The sequence below is a fragment of the Penicillium verrucosum genome (assembly GCF_028828655.1).
Source record: "Penicillium verrucosum strain IBT 35672 chromosome Unknown utg000001l_segment0_segment0, whole genome shotgun sequence".
NCBI classification, from domain to species: Eukaryota; Fungi; Ascomycota; class Eurotiomycetes; order Eurotiales; family Aspergillaceae; genus Penicillium; species Penicillium verrucosum.
The window spans coordinates 10,115,559-10,134,651 of record NW_026643210.1 but is presented as its reverse complement, the minus strand read 5'-3'; the positions used below and the strand labels follow the sequence as shown (position 1 = coordinate 10,134,651).

The following is a 19,093-nucleotide window of genomic DNA, read 5'->3' as shown; positions in this document are numbered from 1 at the left end:
CAGCGTAAAGCTAGTAGTTTATCAGCATAGATCAAGGTCAAACGGATAGATATTTTTCAGAGTGACTGCCTTACCTCTTGCTGTCCCCTCGCTGTGAATCTAACATAATATTGAAGTCTACTATCGTCGTATGGCAGTGTCAAGGTTGCCTGGGTTGCATCCTGTAGCTTGGAGAAGTTTGGCCCGTCATAGCAGAAAGTTTTGTTTTTTGCGAGTAGGCCCCTTGGGCTGAGGGTGTCCATTGACATTTCGATATATCACATAAACGATATCGTTGATAATGAACACTTGAAAAGCTCAGGTGAATCATCTTTATATCTTTCAAGCAACAAAAGAGAGGATTAAGTCTGCAGTCATGTGCTGTCCTCCTGAATGAAAACAAGGAACAAGAATAATGCACAGGAAAGAATGTCTAGATTGAGCATGCAAGTCTGCCCAACATGCGAGCTTTGCTTCGAATTCGCGTTGTGCATTGCATACGTCTAATCCATGTCGATGTCCATTGATGCTTGCTAAAACCATCATGCAGCCCTAAATAACTATGCGTCATGATGGCTTGAATACTAGGTAACGGCCTGCGATTCGTCCCACAACTTTGCCCGTGCCCGCTGCCGCCGCCATATGAATGTATACTGCGGGCTGCTCCAACCGTGGGGAAACCCGGTGCGGGCGAAGAACATCAACACCTACTGTCATGGGACGCTGTGCCGGACAATATGCTCCCCCGCCGTGTACCCCTACAATGGCTTGGTGGGTATTTTGTCGCGCTCAACACCGAAGGCTTCGATCTGGATGGTGTGGCCAACGCGGACACTGACCTTCTGGCTTATGCGGGCTACGGCTTCCATTCAGTCCCAAGTGGCCGCCGCGGTCAATTCGCTCTCGCTCGGTTCTTAGGATCGTGTTGCTGGACGCACTGGACCAAATCTTCGGGTTTCAAACCGGCCAAATACACGGTCCGTTGCGTGCGACGTAACCATGGATTGGCCTCGCCCCTTTCGCCCGCCTGGATCTGCGTGGGCCGATTGGTCTACTGATGGTACAGCGGTTCTATCCTGTCTAGCTCAGCGCGTATATGCGACGCCTCCGGGACGGGTGGCTCCCCGGAATCCGGCTCAGCCGTACGGTGGCCGTGAATATGGATGCAATGTCTACTGGGGCCCTGATCAAATACCTGTTGGCATGCAATCGTACGGCTGAACTGCTGTACTTGCTGCTGGGCGGCATCACGGACTACAATACATGTATAATTTCGGTAATATCTCATAACGAGTCACATATTTTCAGGTCTGCAGAACTATCACTGTAACTTTCTCGTCGGATCAAAACGAACATGTCCTTTCCAATCAAGATCAACCCCTGTTAACCCACTCAAATCGAATTCCTCCGGGTTCAGCACCTTGATTTTCCATTGAGTAAATGGTGTGGGCTCAGCGTGGTCTGTGGAATCAAAGATAGGATGGTCCCTAGTCACTCCTCTCTCGCCCGCCTCATTGACCTCATAAGAACATCGACGGAGTTGAGGGGCACTCGAAAAGTGAAAGACCTTACCCTGTTGGATATCGTTGTAAATTCCCGATGTGCTAATCTCCAAATGGAGAACCACTATGCCATCTGCGACAAACTCGCTTTTGGGCAGTGCGCCCTTCAGAGTCGGGTCTAGGCCATTGAGTCGGTAGTGTGAGCCACCGAAGAACTGACCAGCCAAGTCTTGGTCAGGTGTAAGCGTAAAGCTCCCAACGTGCTTCTCACCAGCAAGTCCCTCAAGTAGCAAAGGGCCGAGGTTCAATGGCATCTACTGTCCTGTCAGCTCTCGCAACTCCCATATGCAGTGAAGGTACATGCCATTTGAGATTTATCCGTGTATGTAAATTCTATCCTCAGTATTTAGCAAGCGCTCGTGAGGAAGAATGAGACAAGTTACCTTGAAAGTCACTGTTATATTGTTCGTTGATTGTCTCCATCTCGCGTGTGATGGTGTAGAGGTCAGTTAAATACTGATCAGTAGATTTTGTTGCATCAAGGACAATAGTACTGTCTGTTAGAGCCCAGTATCGATATGCCCAAATCATGTTTTGCAGTTCAATCACAACGCCTGTCCGCAGTGCCAGTAGACGATCATAGAGCTGGACTCCAGTCTGTTGGTACACATCTTCCTGTCCCGTGTATCCTGCAAGCAAAACTTGAAGCTCATCAACCTGCTTTGCGCAAACAATGACTTCCATTTGGGCCTGCACGTATTCGTAACCGGCTTTGATGGCTTCGGCCTGAGCCTGAGCCAATTGCTTTCCATTTATTGCATGCTTTCGCAGTGCTAGCTGATAGTCACTTGCACCCTCAATCTCATTTGACACGGCAAATTCCATCTGGTGATCTGACTCTAAAATCCATATATCCCATGCTGCCAGCGTCGCGATGGCGGCAGAATCAGCATCACCTTCCGTTGAGCCAGATATAACACCCGTTGTAGGGAGGTCAATCTCAGGGTTGGACTCATATGCTTTGACCGCACGTACAATCTCAGCCACGGATGGGTATAATTTGAATAGGGCCTTTGCAGCTTTGCCAAGACTCTTGAATGTTTCAGATGAAAGGGCGGCTTCGACTTGGTTGACTATCTGCTCTGCGTCTTCAACAGCCTCAACAGCGTTATCCACGGCTTTCGCTGCCCCGCTAGCAGCGGTAGGGTTCCCAATGCACAGCTCGCCAATACCCACCGCGAAAGCTATATCTCCTGTAAGCCTTAAAAACTTCGTAGACAGACTGATAAATGGAACAGAGTGCAGGAAACTTACTGACGATAGCTTTGCAGACGGCAAATATAGCTTGAAGTTTCTGCTCGTTCTTCCACTTCTCAATTCCACGTTGGAATGTTATCTCGGCAATTTCCAGCGCATCATTTTCATAACGAAACTGGGTGTCGCAAGAGGCCGAAGATTTGACGGCATAATCGTATTTTGCATTTGCTGAGTCCCGTAAGCTGACATGCAAGCCCATATTGTCAATCGCCTGAGATAGCATAGTGTTGCCCGCCTCGATTTGGCTTTGAAGAGACTCCGCCTTATCCTGAAAGCGACCATAATTTTCCTCAAACGCAGCCATGGCGGCCAAAGCCGCCTCCACGGTTTTTTGGTATGTGCCAAGAGGCAATACAGGTGCCCAGCTCATGTCTGAACCAGCCATCACTCGTCCAGTGAGCTGCTGGCCCAGCGCCACGGCCTGTGCATTGAGCATCGCGTAGAGTTGCTGATTGTGTGTGATTGCTGCAACATGAGCACAAATAGAAACGCAGACTGAGCTGCATTTCCAAAAGCATGCAAGCGCAATGCGAAGCCCAGTCTCCAGGCTGGCCCTCAGCTGCGGGTGGCTGTCTGGAGAGTATCCTTTTGTGTAGTCGGCTATCACTTCCCCACCAGAGAAGGTTATAATTACGCCAACATTATCTGTTGTCGGTCCGAGTTCCAGAGTGATTGGTTTGGAATCACCCGTTCGGACTGATATTGGTTGGTCTAACACTGACGCATAGAGAGAGATTGCAGAGGTTGCCGCGTCCCCAGGTGGGATTACTAGGGTCACTGGCTCGGCAGCAGTCAGAACTCGAGCCACAATCTGCACGATGCCATTTTTAGCAGGTGATATGTGGGTTTCGTTGACCGCAAAGGCAAGAACATCAGCATAGATTGTAAGGTCGTGCATGGATGAGTCGAGAACAGTGGTTGCATCAAGGATTATACCTCGATGGATTGCAATTTTCTATCAGAGGTTTAGCTGATTGCGCAAGAGGTAGAATTGCCCAGAATACTTTGTGTTACCCACCGAATCATTGTTCACTTCGTCTGCTGCGTGCAGAGGAATAGCAATCTTCCCCTCCCCCTCCAGATCCTTGTACCACTCCTGCCAGTCGGTTGGATTCATTGGTTGAGATGTAGGGCGGGCCATACCGACGATTTGTCTGAGGAAAGGCGTGGAAATTCGGAGATTACTGAATGGGGATGCGAAGCAGGGATGTAAGGAAAGAAGAAACCATTTTCTAGCTCTTCACAAAGTAGTCACTTTTATAAGTGAACAGACGGATGGAATGTAAGCGCATGTAGGTTCAACTACGAGCAACCAATCGGCTATCTTTCCTTTCCTCCATTGAGTTCCTGGAATGGCTCGACTTCAACTGCGCGAAAATGCTTGCAACAACACGTCATTAAACACGCTACATGTTTCCACTCATGTCACCTCACATAAACCACTTTTGGACTCGAGTCATGTTTCACTGTAGTGCGGAGTATAAGGAAGAAAAGCACATAAATGTGATAGTGACGTTGCAACCTGCTTGGTAGAGCCTTTGGTCACCTGTTGAAAGGAGTGCGCACATTAGTAGAGCCTGCAAGGCGCGCATTACGACGACTTGTAGCAGTGCATAACATTTTATTGTGAGACCTACTTGAAATTTCCCGGGGTAGGTGCATTAGACTGCATGGTCCCCTGGAGATATGTACAACATAAATGGCTCACATGTGAACCCCTGAGGCACACCAAATAAATTGTGTCACATCACAGCAGACTAGGATTATGAGTCAGGAATCCAGGAAGAGGACACCTTGGGTATCCGTTTGTCAGAAATCATATGGGATGAGGTCCATTGAATTGGTCGATATCATTGTCCACTGACAAGGTTGTTAGAGAGTCGGTGCAAAAGACCAATGTCGATACCTCTTCACTCATCATCTTCCTCCAATGCACATCCTGAACCCCGATCCTACCCTACTCCTTCGTCCTGTCTTGGAAAATCCACCCAAATTGGATTTTTGCTCGATGTTCGATCTAAAGGTAGGTCGGATGCAATGGCTCGGCCCGCTTTGTCTGCATGATGCATGTATACCCGAAGCTGAGCACGAAACATGCAGTTCCCCGTGTTATCCACACACCTATCTACAACATAGTATGCATGCATATACTGCATTCCCGTTAGCTACTCCGAATACTAACTAGAATTTCACGATCTAGTTCTGCCCCTATGACCTAATTATGCTCAAACCACAGGGGAGATACAGAAACCCAAGAAGTTCGATTGTCGGTACAGTCCACATTGAAATCTATTGCAATGTGGCAATGTATATAAAAGAAAGGTCTTGCCATCCTTAAATTTGTCTCTTCCTCTTCCAAAGCAAATTTTCACTGTCCTCTACCTTCACCATTACCGCATTTAACATCGCAATTGAGATTTAGTCTTCGCAATCATGTCTAGATTCGATCCCTCGAAACCGATTGATGACCCGACGGTCTGGTACCCAAAGGACTTATTTTTCACCAAAAGCACAAGAACGACCGTCACTGCATTCGATGCTGGAGAGGACACTGGAAAGACATTCCTCTTGGACGATGAAAATATGGTCGCCTTAAGCAGATTTCTATGGACTGGGAAGTTGCTCCCAACCAACCGTGATACCTACACCAACATTTTAGGACTCACGGACCTAAGCGCAATGAACGACAAGATCTGGAATGAGGTGGATATCCTACTAGGAGATTATACCGAGGTATGCATGCAATACGGAGCTCTATCTTGCACATGCTTGGTAGCTAGTGGCGAGATTGGACCAGGCCCCTAAGTTAATTTCCCCCTTACTAGATTTCGAAGGGCTGTACCAAGTTTCAAGACGAAACCTGGAACGGTCTTGTGATACTATCCGGGGCAATCAAAACGTATGCTGCTATGGCAGGCGGAAGTACCGACAGCTCGTATTATTCAGGCATGTTGGAGTGGATTGGAGAGTACAATGATGAGCTGGGAAATGAGACTCCTGATCAAAAGAATCTTGACGAACTTTCGAAGTCTATCATGGGGTTAATCAAATCAGAAGAAACCAAAATTGACGACATACAGGCAAAGATCAAAGATGCTCTGGAAGCGTTGAATCTGTTCCATACAGATTGTAAGGGATACGAGTCCAGTCTTGAGGGACGCGCGAAGAGCCTTGAATCGCTTCTGGAGGAAGAGGGAAATGATATCAAACATTTGGATGAAAAGATTGCGGAGGAACAGAAGAAAATCCAGGACTTGCAAGTGGAAGTTGACAGAGGTTAGAGCCAGATCTCTCCATCGCTCAAGTCCGCTGCTGAATCTTTGGCTCACATTACCCCTCATAGATCACGAGAAGATCAAAGATACTGCCTACTACGTCTGGATGTAAGTCATTGGATACTCTGCAGTCCCTGGTCGAATGCTGAAGTTCTATAAACCAGACCGTTTGTTGGCACTATTGCTGGTATCACAGTAGATGTTCTCGCCGAACAAGACCTCAAGCGATTGGAAGCCAGCATGAAAGAGATCCGGAAGCTGCTCGACGACAATGAGCTCGCGCGGGATACTGCTATCCGCTTGCAGGGTGACATCAAAACAATGGGAGTAAGTCTAGGATTTGTCGGCTCGGTACATTCGAATTAATGACTGACTTTTTCTTCTCAGAACCAAGTGACAGACCTAATAAGTGTAATCCAACCTGCTATTGAGACACTCGAACTACTTCAGGGAGCTTGGGGTGAGATGGCCGCCGACTTGAATACAGTCAAGGAATTGTTTGTGGACGAAGAGCAGTCGATTCCACCAATGAAGCTGGCAAAGAGACAGCTGGCAACAATTGTTGATGCTTGGAACGAATTGAAGAGCTACGGTATGGTGAACCTTACGCTGTATGATTGGAAATTGTGCTGACTCGCTTCGAAGCGGAATCCTACATCGAGCATGCTTTCATGACCACCGACCCGGAAGTGGTCACCATCGAGAAATATCTGGTTGATCTGGGAAGTCGGACAAAGTAGGACACGGGCACACATGATATTGGTTTCTCGCTCAAATTTTGGGACAAATTCTCGGTTCTTGACCAATGTCCGCATCGGATTGTTCGAAGAAGCAGGTATACCTACATGGGCCTTGATGTGGTTGTTAAAGGGAGGTACGGGACTCATGGGGAGACTTCTTCAACAACTCCCTAGATGTGAGATGGGGATTTATACAATCAGCCATTTGTGGATGGGCCCAACCCTTGCCTGATATTTTGGGTTGTTTCATGAACTTCTTTCTCTACTCTTGAGTTTCAATTTATGAGTTCATGAAAGACTTGTTACGAAAGTGGTCGGGTCAGAATTAAACTTGTTACATGTAGTTAAGCCATACCTCCAGGGCTGACTTTTAGGGCGATAGCATTGTGTATTTGGCAATTTATCAACCCCCTTATTTAAATAGTAGGCCTTGGTGAATACACGTCTAAAACTACGTTTCGCGCATGTCATTTGGTTGTCACTCTTTTTAGCGCATTGCTTATACTAAGATCCAAATTAATTTCCAATCAACTTGGTCTTGTCATTGTATGTACCTCCATCGACGTCTATGGGAGTTGTTCGTTTCCAAGCACATAGATGTCTAGAAGCTAGACCAGAGTAATCATAGCTTGAAGGAGGCTAGTATTTGAATCTACTTTACTTATATTTTAATCTAACCTGTAGAGGCTCCGCAGTCGGGAATCGGGATCTTGTAGTCAAGAATTGACGACCTTAATGACCTATAGTAGTTGGCTGGCAATTGATGGATGAGATATTAATAAATTTGAATTGGATATCAATAGCGAAGAACATGTCACATAAATATGTATGATAGAAGATAGAAGAGCTTTATTTTAAGATATGCAAGACAATGTAATTCTTTCCTAATTGGGTAGATATGTGGTATACAGCAGATGCCGCCAACGAACGCCAAAATATGCTTGCGTGAAGGGACTGCATTGCTGAAAGTGGTTGGAATAAGAAGAAGAAGAAGAAGAAGAAGAAAAAAATAGAAGGAGAGGAAGTGACGCATAACTCATAGGTCGTCGTAAAAAGCGTTGGGTGGATCAAGGTGGCTGCATGCACCGTATGAGATGCATATCCACCCATTAATGACATCAGGGAAGGGTGGATATATGTATGTACAATTATGATTCCGTCGGGTGGCGAGGGTTGGTGAATCAAGAGGAAGAGGTGAACATGAGTCGTAGTCGGCTGGGACCCTTCTTTTTCTCCTTTGGCCGTTTTTCGGTTTCGGAGACATAAGTGCTATGTTTAGATGGGGCGCGACTGGGGGCATTGCTGGGGACTCGACTAGGAGCTCTGCTTCTGCTAGGTGCCCTGCTAGGGGCTTTCGATGGTGCCTTGGACCTGGAGGAGCTTCGTCCAAAGAATCCACTCGGTGCCTCCGAGGGAGCCTTTGATCTCCGTTCGTGCCGCTCTGACGGTGCATGCGATGGTGCATGTGTCGGAGCTCGGGTGGTACGTGAACGGCGGGAGCGACGGGATGAAGCGACCGAGGCATCTTCTTCAAATTTGAAACGAGGATCCCGTCGCGCACGGGCAGTGGTCACATCGATGCCAGACATGGCCGCTGCAGTGGGTGTGATGAATTCGCCGTCAACAGATGTTCCAAGGCTGTAGGCTTGCTCGTCAGCGACGCCGCGTCTCCACATCTCCACAGAACTGAGATCTTCTGTGTTCAACTCCATCATTTCTTCCATTTCCATTTCCGTCTCGGCGGGCTTTCCTTCTTCCCCGATAGCGCCGGCTTTAATTCTTTGGATAATCTTGTATCCTCCAAACATGACCACCGTCACACCTAGACCGACACCGGCAGCGATGAGGAATTGAGGACTGGAAAGGAGAGCGAAGACGGCGGGCGCGGCTGACTTGATGGCGGTTAATGCGGCGGGCGCCATCTTGCCGCCCAGGTTGCTGATCTCCGCGAGAGTCAAGGCGACGGCGGCCATGGCATCTGGGTTCTTCTGGAGATGGGCGATAGTCGCGGTAGCACCATGTTGCATACAGTGGGCTTCTTCGAGAAGCCACTGTGCCTTGTTGACCAGACCATCAAGTTGTTGTTGGTCATTTTTGGGCTCTGGGGGGTTGTATCGCGATAAGGCTGCATGAGAGGCGTCTCCATATGCAAGATCCATGTCGATATTCGCGTCGGATCTTGACCGAGCCGTTGATGGGCGAGGGGCGTCCCGGACCGACACATCGTGATGAGTATGGCGACGGGCAATTGTCTGCGGGCGCTCATAATGAGAGTCCTGCCGCGATACTACTGTCTGTTCATCATCGTAGTGGGACGCAGCACGGTGGCTGCGGCCGCTGTGGTGTCTTGATCGAGTTCCACGACTTCGTCGAGATGGGGCTACCGACGGTGCGTCGTCGATCTGATAGTTGGCAAGTCCCTGGAGTGCTTGTTGCTCCGCAATTTTTGCATTGCGTTCTGATTGGAAGGCGGATTTGCGCTCGCGATAGGCGTTTTTGGCATGGCTGAAAACACCAAATAATTGCTTGCTCTAATACTCTTTTGTTAGAATGCGGGGTTGAGTCTCCGCTGCAGATCGAACTTACGGTGCTCACAACTTTGCCGGACTTGTCAATCACAGCGATTGTTTGACCCAAAGGTGCCATGGCGAATAGTAAGTCGTTCTGACGACGTTATCGAAAATCAGTCATCAGATAGTCCAGATCGACGGTCGACAAGGAAGCGGTGTAGGGTTAAAAAAGTAAAAGAAATGTCCGGGGTATAAATCAAGTATGGAAGAACTAAGCAGGGTATCAAAGAATAAGCAAGGCACAGCCCTGGCAGAGTTCTTAAGAAGACAGTTGGGTTGTTAACCTCAGGCCTTTATCAGCGCAAAGGTCCGATCGGAAGCGTCCCAACGAGGTTTTAAGGCGTGGGAGAAGTGATGCGGAACAGGGAGGCTGGGGATCAATGCACATCCACGTTGGGCAGAGCAGCGAACAGGGCCAGGCTGCAGGAACTATAAGGCAGAGTAATTGGGTGCCACTTTAGAAGGCAGACACGTATCAACAGGGTAGGTTCGATGAGCTCACATCGCATATCACACTCAAAGGCTGTTGGGCGCCAAAGTCGATATTTGCGGTATAGCTGCATGTGCCGGGACCCGGAAGAGAATTTTCATTGAAAACGAGATCATATTATTATATTTAGATTACATTGAAAGGGGAAAAAAATAAAAATGGAGCTGAAATAATCCTTGCTCTTTGAGATGTAACAAGTTAGTTACTCCGTAGGTCTGCTGTTCGATCAGCTGTTGGACGATGGAGGCCCAGATGCAAAGAGCGGTGACATCGGACATCTGATTGGTTATCGGTGTCACCGCCACTGTGGCTGGTGTCACTTGTACAACTCTGAGTCAGCCATATGTGGCGGTGCTGAGGCGCATGGGTGGACAGCGTGATGATTTCGGAGACTTACCTCTTTTTTACCTCCAGGGATATATATAACTTACTTATGTGTTGTATATCTGTTCATTCGAGGTATCTTCCTGCAATGATGATTTCAAGACCAGAATGGCGCAATTACTGTTGTATCACTTGATTCCGAGGCATTTTCAAGGGGTTCGTAAGACAACCCTGGACACATTGATCACAGATGGGCACCTGCAAGCCAATATTTCTAGTCCAGTACTGAAGGATGACAGTCATCAGGGGTTGTACCCAAGTCTCCGGCAGGATCCTACAAAGTACTCCGTACTCTGTACATGTAACTAGTTAGGTGTCTTTCTCCCTTATCAATAGAGAACTCCAGATTGGACTGCAGATCAACATCGGTGTGCGTTTCATTGTTCTTATTTTTTTTTCCATGGACCGTTTTTCATTGATACTCCAAACTCATTCAACCTGGATCTATCTTAAAATTTTAAACTGAGTCCTAAACCCCCCTATATCATGACCGGCCGTCGCCCCAGTACCCCTTTAGCACGGTTATTATGGGAGCCAAGGTGCGTCTCATAGTGACAAGTTCCAAGAATATTCAACAATGAATAGACACGCGACAGTGGCATAAACAAGCCAAACTCAATTAATTCGACAACTGATTTGTTTTTTTCCCTGTATAGAAGGATATGCTGTCAGAAAAGGGATGCTAGGGATGGTGAGTCAAATATTTTCTCGATGGTGCAATACCTTCTTATTGGTATTATTGCTTTTTTGTTCCCGTGCCGCCTTGATGATTTATATTCCCATATTTCTTCATTTTGTTTTTATTTATTTTTTAGAAACAACATTGAAGTTCAACTTCAATAAAACAGAATGGAGTGAATCCGGGAGAATTCCAGTGTTCTGTTTGGTTGATTTTCTTTTGAAGCGGAGAGAATTCGAGAACACCAACATCATTTCACTCTCCAACGTTGAAACCCATTGCAGAACATTGCAAATTGCAAAAAGCATACATAGACTGATCATGGATTTAGTCGAATCAGAAGGTACCTCCGAGGAGGATCAGAAAACCTGGGACTCTGATTCTCATGTCGATGCCAGTGCCCTTCATAATAGTGACTGCGGCATCGGCCACCGCGTGCTCGCCAGTCGCTCCGTTCTCGCTTTGGCCATTGATGAACAATGTGTTTTTGCTGGTCTGCAAGGAGGGGATATTGTTGTAAGTTAATTTGAATTTGAATTGTCATTCCAAAATGTCTATGGCAATGTTTTTCTACTGCCAAGGCCCGACGCTGACTCGGTTCATCAGGCATGGTCCCTTCAAACATATGATCTTGTGGCATCAGTCCACGCACACAAAGAGAGTGTGTTAAGCCTCCATCTCTCCGAAGATGGAAATCTACTATTTTCAAGTGGTGGTGACTCCGTGGTCAATGTGAGTCATGCAAATGAAGAATCCCACGAACCAGGATTAATGACGTGGATAGGTGTGGTCCACGCGAACATTTGAACGTCTCTACTCGATTTATTCACACCACGATGTGGGTGATATATTTACAGTAGTCTATTCATCGGATAACCAAACTATTTACTGTGGTGCACAGAACACCAGTATACAGGTACCTGACCCTTGTCTGCGCCCTTATTTAGCGACATCCTAATTTGGACAGTGGTGTGATCTCTCCGAGGAAGGATTGTCATTGAACCAAGCATATTCAGCCCATCCATCTAAGCGGACGCATCGTTTCTTTGATTCTCGAGGGCCCGATGGTACTCGCGCTTCGGGATCATCAGATGGTGCTCTCTCTGACGGTGGTCGTGTGTTAAGCTTCAAGCGGGATCATCATAAGCTCTTCGCGCATCATGGCTACGTCTACTCCATGCTTCTAGTCAAAGGCCTGGTTGAGACCGCTCCTTCCGAGGAGGTTCTTTTGACTGGTGCGGGCGATGGTGTGGTGAAGTTGTGGCGCCTGGGTCAGCCTCCCGGCGCGGCTCCATCTCCAATTGCCAAGCTGCAGAATGGAGATCCTGTATTGAGTGTTGCTGTTGAGGGATCACTACTGTACTGTGGTTTGGCGGGCGGCGCCCTTAACATTTGGAATTTGGACTCTCAGCAGCTCGTTAAGCGGATCACTAGACATACTGGGGATCTGTGGGCTGTACACGTCATCCAGGGTGTCGCTATCTGTGGTGACTCCAGCGGAACGGTCAAGGTATGCATGTACTGATTAAGATTGTTGTCGCCTTCGAAACATCTTCCGCTAACCTCCGATAGAAATTCAACTCCCGCTTCGAAGAGGTCGGTGGTTGGGTTGCTCATGAAGGAACCATGCTCGCCTCGGCTGCTGGGCGGTTCAAGGATCGTCAGATCTATGCCACTGGTGGAAATGATAACTCAGTAGGAATCTGGGATTTGACTGAATTCTTTATGACCCAGGAAGAGCTGCCTCCTATCAGCAACGGTACGTTCCATGCACATCATTCGCGACGAACTCTCGCTAAATTTTACCCAGACGAAATGGTCAACAGTCTTGCAAGGTTCGTCTCTTTCAAGACTATCTCGGCAAGTCCCAAATTCGCCGGCGAATGCAACCAGGGTGCTGCTTTCCTTCGGCGACACTGCAACTACCTTGGTGCCAAGACCAAGCTCCTGACTACTGGCCAAGATACCAATCCCATTGTTTTTGCTAGATTTAATGCCACCTCACCCGACAAGGTGGACAAGACTATCCTCTTCTACGGTCACTATGATGTTGTAGGCGCGGAGACGAACCGACCCAAGTGGAGGACCGATCCTTACCAGCTCACTTCCATTAACGGATTTCTGTACGGTCGTGGTGTCTCTGATAACAAGGGACCCATTCTTGCATCACTGTATGCCGCAGCCGATCTCGCCCGGACGAAGACCCTGCGGTGCAACGTCGTTTTCCTCATTGAGGGTGAGGAAGAGTCTGGATCCCAAGGTTTCCACCAAACGGTTCGCGAGCACAAGGCTCAGATCGGGTCTGTGGACTGGGTTCTACTGGCTAACAGTTACTGGCTTGACGACTATAACCCATGCTTAACCTACGGGCTACGTGGTGTTGTGCATGCGAACTTGGTCGTTACAAGCGACCATCCTGATCTTCACAGTGGTATCGACGGAAGTACATTGCTGGATGAACCAGTCAAGGATATTGCCATGCTTCTGTCCACGATCGTGGGACGCAAAGGCACAATCAATCTGCCTGGCTTCCACGATGCTGTCAGACCTCTCACGGACGCCGAACAAAAGCGATTCGAGGCCATTGCCGATGTATTGCTCCTGCAACACCCAGAGATCCCTAACAGCCAGGCGCTGATAAAGTCATTGATGCATCGCTGGCGTGAACCCGCATTGACCGTCCATTCAGTGGAAGTCCCTGGAAGCAAGAGCGCAACAACCATCGCGCGCCGAGCCAAAGCAACCCTATCGATCCGTATCGTACCAGATCAGCACGCTGACGAAGTGGCAGCCGACCTCACCGCTTATGCACAAGAGCAATTCGCGCTACTCGACTCACAAAACGACCTCACAGTCGAAATAACGGGCAAATCGGATGCCTGGCTCGGAGACCCAGACAACGAAATCTTCGCCACGCTGTCAGAGGCGATCACCGCAGCGTGGTCCCCGGTCCAAGAGGATCCGAAACGTCAATACCCGCCCATCCCACAATCACCCAACAACACTCGCCCAGCGACCAAGCCCAAGCCCAGCGCGGGACCGATCCCCGACCTCCGCCGCCAAGACTCCGATGACAGTCTGGCCTCGCGTGTTGAGCGGGTAATCACATCGACAACGACCTCATCAGCGGGCAAGGAAGCTGCGCGCAAACGGTCCACGCAAACGGCCGCCACAGTGCCGACGTCCTCCACTCTTACACAAGCCACACCAGCGTCGTCTGAGGAGTCAGTCACATTGCCAATCCGGGCCGAGTCTGCTGCGGATGTCAAACACCCCACGGCAAATGGACCAGCTGTTGTGTCTGGCGCGGGCAAAGTGAAACCAATGTTCATCCGTGAGGGCGGGTCCATTCCGACAATCCGGTTCTTGGAAAAAGAGTTTTCGGCCCCGGCAGCGAACTTGCCCTGTGGACAGGCCAGTGACAACGCCCACTTGGATAACGAGCGCATGCGGGTGGAGAATTTGTATAAAAGCCGGGAGATTTTCCGGTATGTGTTTGCTAACTTGGTGGATAAGTCTTGAGGGGTGTCAACCATATTTTTCTTTTTTTTAGCTCTCATTTTTGTAAAATTATAAAGCTATCTTTCGAATTGCATTTTATGTGTATCTTTTCCGGGGCTGTGACTTTCTTTACCGGGGCATTCAATACACCTGAGATCCTCCAGGCCAATAGACTGTAGACATAACCTACACACTCCAGATCAACTCCCAATTAACCCAATTAACGTTTAACGCCATAGCCCATAAAGAGAAAGACAACGCCCCGAAGTGGATCAACTCGCCGTTTCCCCCTACGCCACCACTCGATATCCCAAGGCTATCTCACACCAATCCGTATCCCCGCATAGAGATCGTCTAGTGCCGAGGTTGTTGAGACATTGAGCTGTTGTACAAAGTACACTCCCACTTCCGATGTACAACCTCGGGGAACGTTTGCATTTCCAATTTATAATCCCACTATACATGTGTTTCGTATAAATGCAGCTACCCCCTCCACAGGAAGGTCGATGTCGTCTAGACATTGCATTGGCTGATTCTAGGTTTGATACACCGACCAGGATGTGGCTAGACTGGAAGGAAACTCGGTTCTAAGCCAGATAGGGCATTCCATGCATGATGCTGGCTTTGTTTGAACAGGCATTACCTCTCGTCCCGACGACGTTCGCTGCCTGATATCTTAGAAGGGTATTGGATAGGTCAATTATGTGTTCGATCGTGGCCCGGGAAGTCTACTAGTGTATGGTTATTCTGTGGAGATCGGGGCTAGATGGTGGTTTTCTTTGTGTGCTGGCATAGTTCGAATGTTGAGGTGATATGTAACTAGATATATATCTACTTAAGTATGGATGAATGGAGATATTTAGATTAATCGTTAGATCAAATAATATAAAAAGAAGGTGTCGGTCACCTTTGGGTTACCACAGACCAGATCTACTTGGATTTTCACTATTCTAAAATGAATTCTCCTCCAATTCAGGGACTTCTCTCCAGTCTATCGAGACTTTTTACAAGTTTTGTTGATATGGTTGGCATTTCTAACTCGGTGTACATGTTGGACCGAAACGCAGCGGAGACTCAACGGTATGTGGCTACTTGACTCTATGTAACATCTTCAAAGCATGAAGTATATCCGAGATATCCAATATCCCTAAGATTCCCCCTTGCCACCAACCTTGGAACTCTTACAGGGATCCCGACCCGACAGTTCGTGTACCCTCGAATTGGCTGGTGCTAATATCTCATAGTCTTAATAGTCAGCATCGCTTTCTTGTCGATCTCTCCAACCTCATACACCCGTCGATTCCAAAAGACCAACTTACAGCAGTGGCTGATTTGGGCACTGGTACTGGGTAAGTTCATTTCCCTGGCTATCCTTTTTATATAAAACGAATTTGGAACAAACAAGAAGCCATTGTCACACAGAAGCTAACTCACCACAGAATCTGGCTCGAAGACGTCGCCGACCTCCTTCCCAATAAATCGGTCTACCTTCACGGCTTCGACATCTCCTCAAGTCAATACCCACCACACCACAAGATCCAACGACCTGGCCAAAACCCAATCCCACTGAGTGTCCACAATGCACTGGCCCCATTCCCAGCAGAGCACCGTGGCCGATACGACCTCGTGCACATCCGACTCCTCACCGCAGGCCTGAAACAAGTTGATTATATACGGGTGCTTACCAACGCGCGTGCTTTGCTCAGTATGTTTCCTGTTTCCTTTTCTTTTCCCTTGCCAAAAGAATACCTACTCTCAAACCAGAACACCCGACTAACAACCACAGAACCAAACGGATGGATCCAATGGGAAGAAGTTGACCACACATCGTTCTGCACCGACGCAGTCCCAGAACCAGAAGTGATAACCCGACTGCGTGAATGCGTGATTGAAGCCATGCTCAAACTAGGCCTATGGCCGTTCGCTCCACAGCGTGTGTTCGATGAGATCTCTGCTTGTGGGTTTACCGATGTCGTCCGTGAGACTTATACTACTACTGGGAGGGAGCATCTGCGGCATATTGCGCGGGAATGGGTTGCCGGTGTTATGCGTGCTTTGGTGCCGCCTTGTATGGTTGCTAGCAGTCAAGCTCAGAATATCAAGCAGGCACGTGGGTTGACTGAGCAGTTGGTTCGTGAGTTCGAGGTCCATTGTGAGACTGCGACTGCGCTGGTTAACTTTGGGGTTACGGTTGGTCGAAAAGTGAGTTGATATTTCGTTCAGACTGGATTGGGGGTTTTTTGTCGTTATATTTGGCTGACAGACTCCGTCTTTTTTTAAATATGTTCATTTTTGCCCATGTTGAATCAACATTTAGATAGTCCTTTCACTTTCCCTCGAGTATCAGTATCCCCGTAATAAGCCCCAGTGCCCCACAACACCAATCTGGGGGAGAAAATCTTTCCGAAATCTTCAACTTCAAAAAATTTAAATCTTCCAGATCTACCAGGTCTGCCAGGTCTGCCAATGGAGGCATCAATGGAAATCCAAGAAGCTCCGCCCAAAGGGCGAAGCAAACTCCAAGTTACGGCAATTATGGTAGCGCTTTCAGTAGGGCCCCATGGACGCAGAACTAAATCCTCAAATTCGTCGACTAATACCCACTAGTTATCAATGTTTATCGCCGCACTAGATCAAACGATCATGGCAACAGCGATCCCAACAATCGCAGCGTATTTCCACTCTTCTGCTGGGTATACGTGGATCGGCGGAGCGTATCTCCTCAGCTCCGCCGCCAGCGCATGTATCTGGGCCAAGCTTTCTGATATCTGGGGACGGAAACCTATCTTGCTTTTGGCTGTTGGGTGGTTTTTCCTCAGCTCGATTATTTGTGCTGCTGCCACTAGTATGGAGATGTTGATCGCTGGTCGAGCGCTGCAGGGTGTCGCTGGTGGTGGTTTGCTCCAGCTCGTTACCATTATTATTTCGGATTTGTTCAGTGTCAGGTAAGATGACTTGATTAACTGTCTACAAACTGCTATTCACTGTTTATGCTTGTCACGGAGGGGACTTACTAACTGTTCGAACAGACACCGCAGTTTATATCTTGGCCTGATGGAGGTCATGTGGGCTTTTGCTGGTGGTGTTGGACCTCTGCTTGGCGGTGCATTCAGTCAGTATGTCACTTGGAGATGGACTTACTGGATCAATCTACCGATCTCCGGGTTCACGTTTGTGCTTCTTTTCTTTTTCTTGGATGTGCATAACCCCCAGACGAAAATCATGGATGGCGTCCGCGCCATCGACTGGTTCGGTAGCCTCTCCGTTCTGGGTCTTACTCTCATGCTTCTGTTGGGATTGGACTTTGGTGGTGAGACTTTTGCTTGGAAATCACCGCAGGTCATCTGTCTGATTGTCTTTGGATCTCTGTGTTCCTTGCTGTTCGTCTACAGCGAGAAGAAACTAGCCAAATATCCTTTAATGCCCATGGATATCTTCGCTCGGTTCTCGAACGTTGCGACATTGCTAGTAGCCTTTGCGCATGGCTTTGTTAGTATCTCCATTCCATTGGTGCATCTCGATCCACTAACAAACCTGTAGGTTTTCATCGCTGGGGAATACTACATCCCCCTTTACCTACAATCCGTCCACGGCTCCTCACCAATGGGCTCCGGCGTTCTCATTCTCCCACTAGTGGTAATGGAAGCCTTCTCTGGTATGTTCACCGGGGCAATCATCCACCGCACAGGCCGATACCTCGAACTCATCTGGATCGGCCTGGTACTACTGACCATCGGAAACGGACTGTACATCAACCTGGAAGTGGGATCCTCCGTCGGCAAGATAGTCGGGTACCAGATGGTCAGCGGCCTCGGCGCCGGATTCCTCTTCCAGACACCCATCATCGCAATCCAGGCCATGGTCTCACAGGAAGACACCGCGACCGCGACGGCAACAATCGGCTTCATTCGCAACATGGCAACCGCGGCCTCCATTGTGATTGGCGGTGTTGTCTTCCAGAATAGTATGGGCCAGAGACAGTCCAGTTTGTTGGCTTCTGGTATGTCGAGCAGCATGGCGGCGCAGATGTCTGGGGATTCGGCGGCTGCGAGTATCGAGTCGATTAAATTCATTACGGATCCCGAGCAGTTGCTTGCTGTTAGGGAGGCTTTTGCTTGGAGTTTGAGGAATATGTGGATTCTTTATACGTGCATGTCTGCTGTTGGGGTGTTCTTTTCTGCTTTTATTCTCAAGACTAAGTTGAATAAGGAGCATGTGGAGACTAAGACTGGGTTGAATGTTGAGAAGACGCCGGTCGTTGAGGAGAATATACATAGCATATAGTTTTGAAATGTATTTATCTGTTCTCTATCTCTGTAAATTTTATATAAAGCATGGATTTGATATAAATTCCACAAGGGAATCAATGGGACGCTAAATTAACCTTAAGTTGAAACATGCACCAAACTACCTGGTTTTACCTACACACAGTAAGGCACTAGCCAATGGGAGAACTATGTGACGGTGATCCCTCGAGTCGCCCGTATCTAGGTAGGAAAGAGATATCTAATGTTATCCATTGTTTGGATTTTATTTTTTGTGTTACGCAATAGAAGCCGAGCTATTTACGATATAGTGGATAAAGAGAACATTGATAGAAAATGAAAAAAAAAAAACGATTAAGAACGTCGAGGATCTAGACTATAGCTTTACGAA

At 48.1% G+C, this 19,093-nt stretch overlaps 8 protein-coding genes across 8 annotated transcripts; 4 read left to right on the top strand and 4 right to left on the bottom strand.

The window, feature by feature from the left end:
* Nucleotides 1-716: 716 nt before the first annotated feature.
* N7516_003691 (uncharacterized protein) lies at nucleotides 717-1,037 on the top strand (the record flags this gene model as incomplete). Its single annotated transcript, XM_057216411.1, has 1 exon — nucleotides 717-1,037. The coding sequence occupies one exon, from the start codon at nucleotides 717-719 to the stop codon at nucleotides 1,035-1,037; it is 321 nt and encodes a 106-aa protein (XP_057078294.1).
* A 263-nt stretch (nucleotides 1,038-1,300) lies between these two features.
* Nucleotides 1,301-1,795, bottom strand: N7516_003690 (uncharacterized protein; the record flags this gene model as incomplete). The annotated part of the gene is made up of 1 exon (XM_057216410.1): nucleotides 1,301-1,795. The coding sequence occupies one exon, from the start codon at nucleotides 1,793-1,795 to the stop codon at nucleotides 1,301-1,303; it is 495 nt and encodes a 164-aa protein (XP_057078293.1).
* An 85-nt stretch (nucleotides 1,796-1,880) lies between these two features.
* Nucleotides 1,881-3,939, bottom strand: N7516_003689 (uncharacterized protein; the record flags this gene model as incomplete). The annotated part of the gene is made up of 3 exons (XM_057216409.1): nucleotides 1,881-2,725; nucleotides 2,796-3,753; nucleotides 3,817-3,939. The coding sequence occupies 3 exons, from the start codon at nucleotides 3,937-3,939 to the stop codon at nucleotides 1,881-1,883; spliced, it is 1,926 nt and encodes a 641-aa protein (XP_057078292.1).
* Nucleotides 3,940-5,231: 1,292 nt separating this feature from the next.
* On the top strand, nucleotides 5,232-6,813 carry N7516_003688 (uncharacterized protein; the record flags this gene model as incomplete). The annotated part of the gene is made up of 6 exons (XM_057216408.1): nucleotides 5,232-5,531; nucleotides 5,624-6,074; nucleotides 6,142-6,181; nucleotides 6,238-6,400; nucleotides 6,461-6,665; nucleotides 6,719-6,813. 6 exons carry the CDS (start codon nucleotides 5,232-5,234, stop codon nucleotides 6,811-6,813), a joined length of 1,254 nt encoding a protein of 417 aa, XP_057078291.1.
* Nucleotides 6,814-7,994: 1,181 nt separating this feature from the next.
* N7516_003687 (uncharacterized protein) lies at nucleotides 7,995-9,459 on the bottom strand (the record flags this gene model as incomplete). The annotated part of the gene is made up of 2 exons (XM_057216407.1): nucleotides 7,995-9,344; nucleotides 9,400-9,459. The coding sequence occupies 2 exons, from the start codon at nucleotides 9,457-9,459 to the stop codon at nucleotides 7,995-7,997; spliced, it is 1,410 nt and encodes a 469-aa protein (XP_057078290.1).
* A 209-nt stretch (nucleotides 9,460-9,668) lies between these two features.
* N7516_003686 (uncharacterized protein) lies at nucleotides 9,669-9,946 on the bottom strand (the record flags this gene model as incomplete). Its single annotated transcript, XM_057216406.1, has 2 exons — nucleotides 9,669-9,812; nucleotides 9,854-9,946. The coding sequence occupies 2 exons, from the start codon at nucleotides 9,944-9,946 to the stop codon at nucleotides 9,669-9,671; spliced, it is 237 nt and encodes a 78-aa protein (XP_057078289.1).
* A 1,311-nt stretch (nucleotides 9,947-11,257) lies between these two features.
* Nucleotides 11,258-14,458, top strand: N7516_003685 (glutamine amidotransferase subunit DUG2; the record flags this gene model as incomplete). The annotated part of the gene is made up of 6 exons (XM_057216405.1): nucleotides 11,258-11,452; nucleotides 11,543-11,668; nucleotides 11,721-11,852; nucleotides 11,904-12,446; nucleotides 12,509-12,695; nucleotides 12,747-14,458. 6 exons carry the CDS (start codon nucleotides 11,258-11,260, stop codon nucleotides 14,456-14,458), a joined length of 2,895 nt encoding a protein of 964 aa, XP_057078288.1.
* A 934-nt stretch (nucleotides 14,459-15,392) lies between these two features.
* N7516_003684 (uncharacterized protein) lies at nucleotides 15,393-18,721 on the top strand (the record flags this gene model as incomplete). The annotated part of the gene is made up of 7 exons (XM_057216404.1): nucleotides 15,393-15,517; nucleotides 15,682-15,786; nucleotides 15,877-16,142; nucleotides 16,224-16,639; nucleotides 17,045-17,382; nucleotides 17,467-17,926; nucleotides 17,978-18,721. 7 exons carry the CDS (start codon nucleotides 15,393-15,395, stop codon nucleotides 18,719-18,721), a joined length of 2,454 nt encoding a protein of 817 aa, XP_057078287.1.
* Between the last annotated feature and the right edge of the window lie 372 nt (nucleotides 18,722-19,093).